The 1,179-nt window shown below is 49.1% G+C and overlaps 1 protein-coding gene across 1 annotated transcript; it reads left to right on the top strand.

Annotated features, from left to right (window-relative positions):
* LOC147992716 (uncharacterized) lies at positions 1-951 on the top strand. The gene is made up of 2 exons (XM_087539116.1): positions 1-547; positions 740-951. The coding sequence occupies exons 1-2, from the start codon at positions 1-3 to the stop codon at positions 949-951; spliced, it is 759 nt and encodes a 252-aa protein (XP_087395242.1).
* The last annotated feature ends 228 nt before the right edge of the window (positions 952-1,179 follow it).

Raw genomic sequence — 1,179 nt, 5'->3', positions numbered from 1 at the left:
ATGGACAGTGGAGACGAGTTTTTCTTCCATCACTTCCTTTGTTCATCGGACGTTCCGTCGTCGGATGATGAAGATCTTGTGGTGGCTGCACTGGTCGTTCACGACCACATTCAAGGGCAGCTTCCTCGGTACAGGGGGTCATTCTCTTGTCGTGCTCCCAACCTGAACCGCAACAAGGAGAGAGGCCACGCCCTGCTCTATGCCGATTACTTTGCCAACACCCCGCTCTTCAAGCCGGATAAATTTTGTCGCCGTTTTCGAATAGCAAGGCATGTCTTCAATCGTATCCGAGAAGGAGTGGTTGCTCATGACCCATACTTCGAGTGCAAAACAGATGCCCTTGGCAAGCTTGGATTCTCCTCTTACCAGAAATGCACCACGGCCTTCCGCATGCTTGCATATGGAATTCCAGGCGATCTGGTGGATGAGTATGTGCGTATGAGTGAGACAACATGTCTGGTGTCAATGTACAAGTTTTGCCAGGCTGTGATCGAGGTGTTTGGCCCAGAATACTTGAGGCAGCCAACTGTGCTGATACAGAGAGATTGTTGGTGACCAGCGCAGCTAGAGACTTTTCCAGGCATGCTTGGCAGCATAGATTGTATGCACTGGGAGTGGAAGAACTGTCCATTTGCTTGGCAGGGCCAGTACAAGGGGCATGTCAACGGGTGCACTGTCATATTAGAAGCGGTGACATCGTAGGATCTTTGGATATGGCATTCTTTCTTCGGCATGGCAGGTTCTCACAATGATATCAACGTGTTGCAGCGTTCTCCAGTCTTCGCGAGGCTTGCAGAAGGCCACTCCCCACCTGTCAACTTTGAGATCAACGGCCATCAGTACAACAAGGGATACTATCTAGCAGATGGTATATATCCTCAGTGGACAACTTTTGTGAAGACAATCTCGAAACCCCAAGGTGAGAAGAGAAAGAGATTTGCTCAAATGTAAGAGAGTGTTAGAAAGGATGTGGAACGTGCTTTTGGTGTGCTTCAATCCCGGTGGGGTATCGTTAGAAACCCTGCATTGTCATGGGATGAAAGGAAGCTTTGGAAGGTGATGACTGCTTTGTGTGATCATGCACAACATGATCGTCGAGGACGAGCGTGATGAGAATATATTCGACCAAGGATTTGATTATCAAGGTCAAAGTATTGAGCCCCTGCACCAAGACCCGGC

This window comes from Triticum urartu, chromosome 1A, assembly GCF_056163025.1.
Source record: "Triticum urartu cultivar PI428250 chromosome 1A, HENAU_Tu73, whole genome shotgun sequence".
Taxonomy (NCBI): domain Eukaryota; kingdom Viridiplantae; phylum Streptophyta; class Magnoliopsida; order Poales; family Poaceae; genus Triticum; species Triticum urartu.
Note: the sequence above shows the minus strand (reverse complement) of the source record. Positions and strands in the feature narration are given on the sequence as shown.

Excerpts from the sequence above, each read along its gene's own strand:
- LOC147992716 (XM_087539116.1), top strand. The coding sequence starts at position 1 with ATGGACAGTGGAGACGAGTTTTTCTTCCATCACTTCCTTTGTTCATCG. Across the intron at positions 548-739 it reads TGTGCTGATACAGAGAGATT|GTTCTCACAATGATATCAAC; the intron begins GTTGGTGACCAG and ends TCGGCATGGCAG.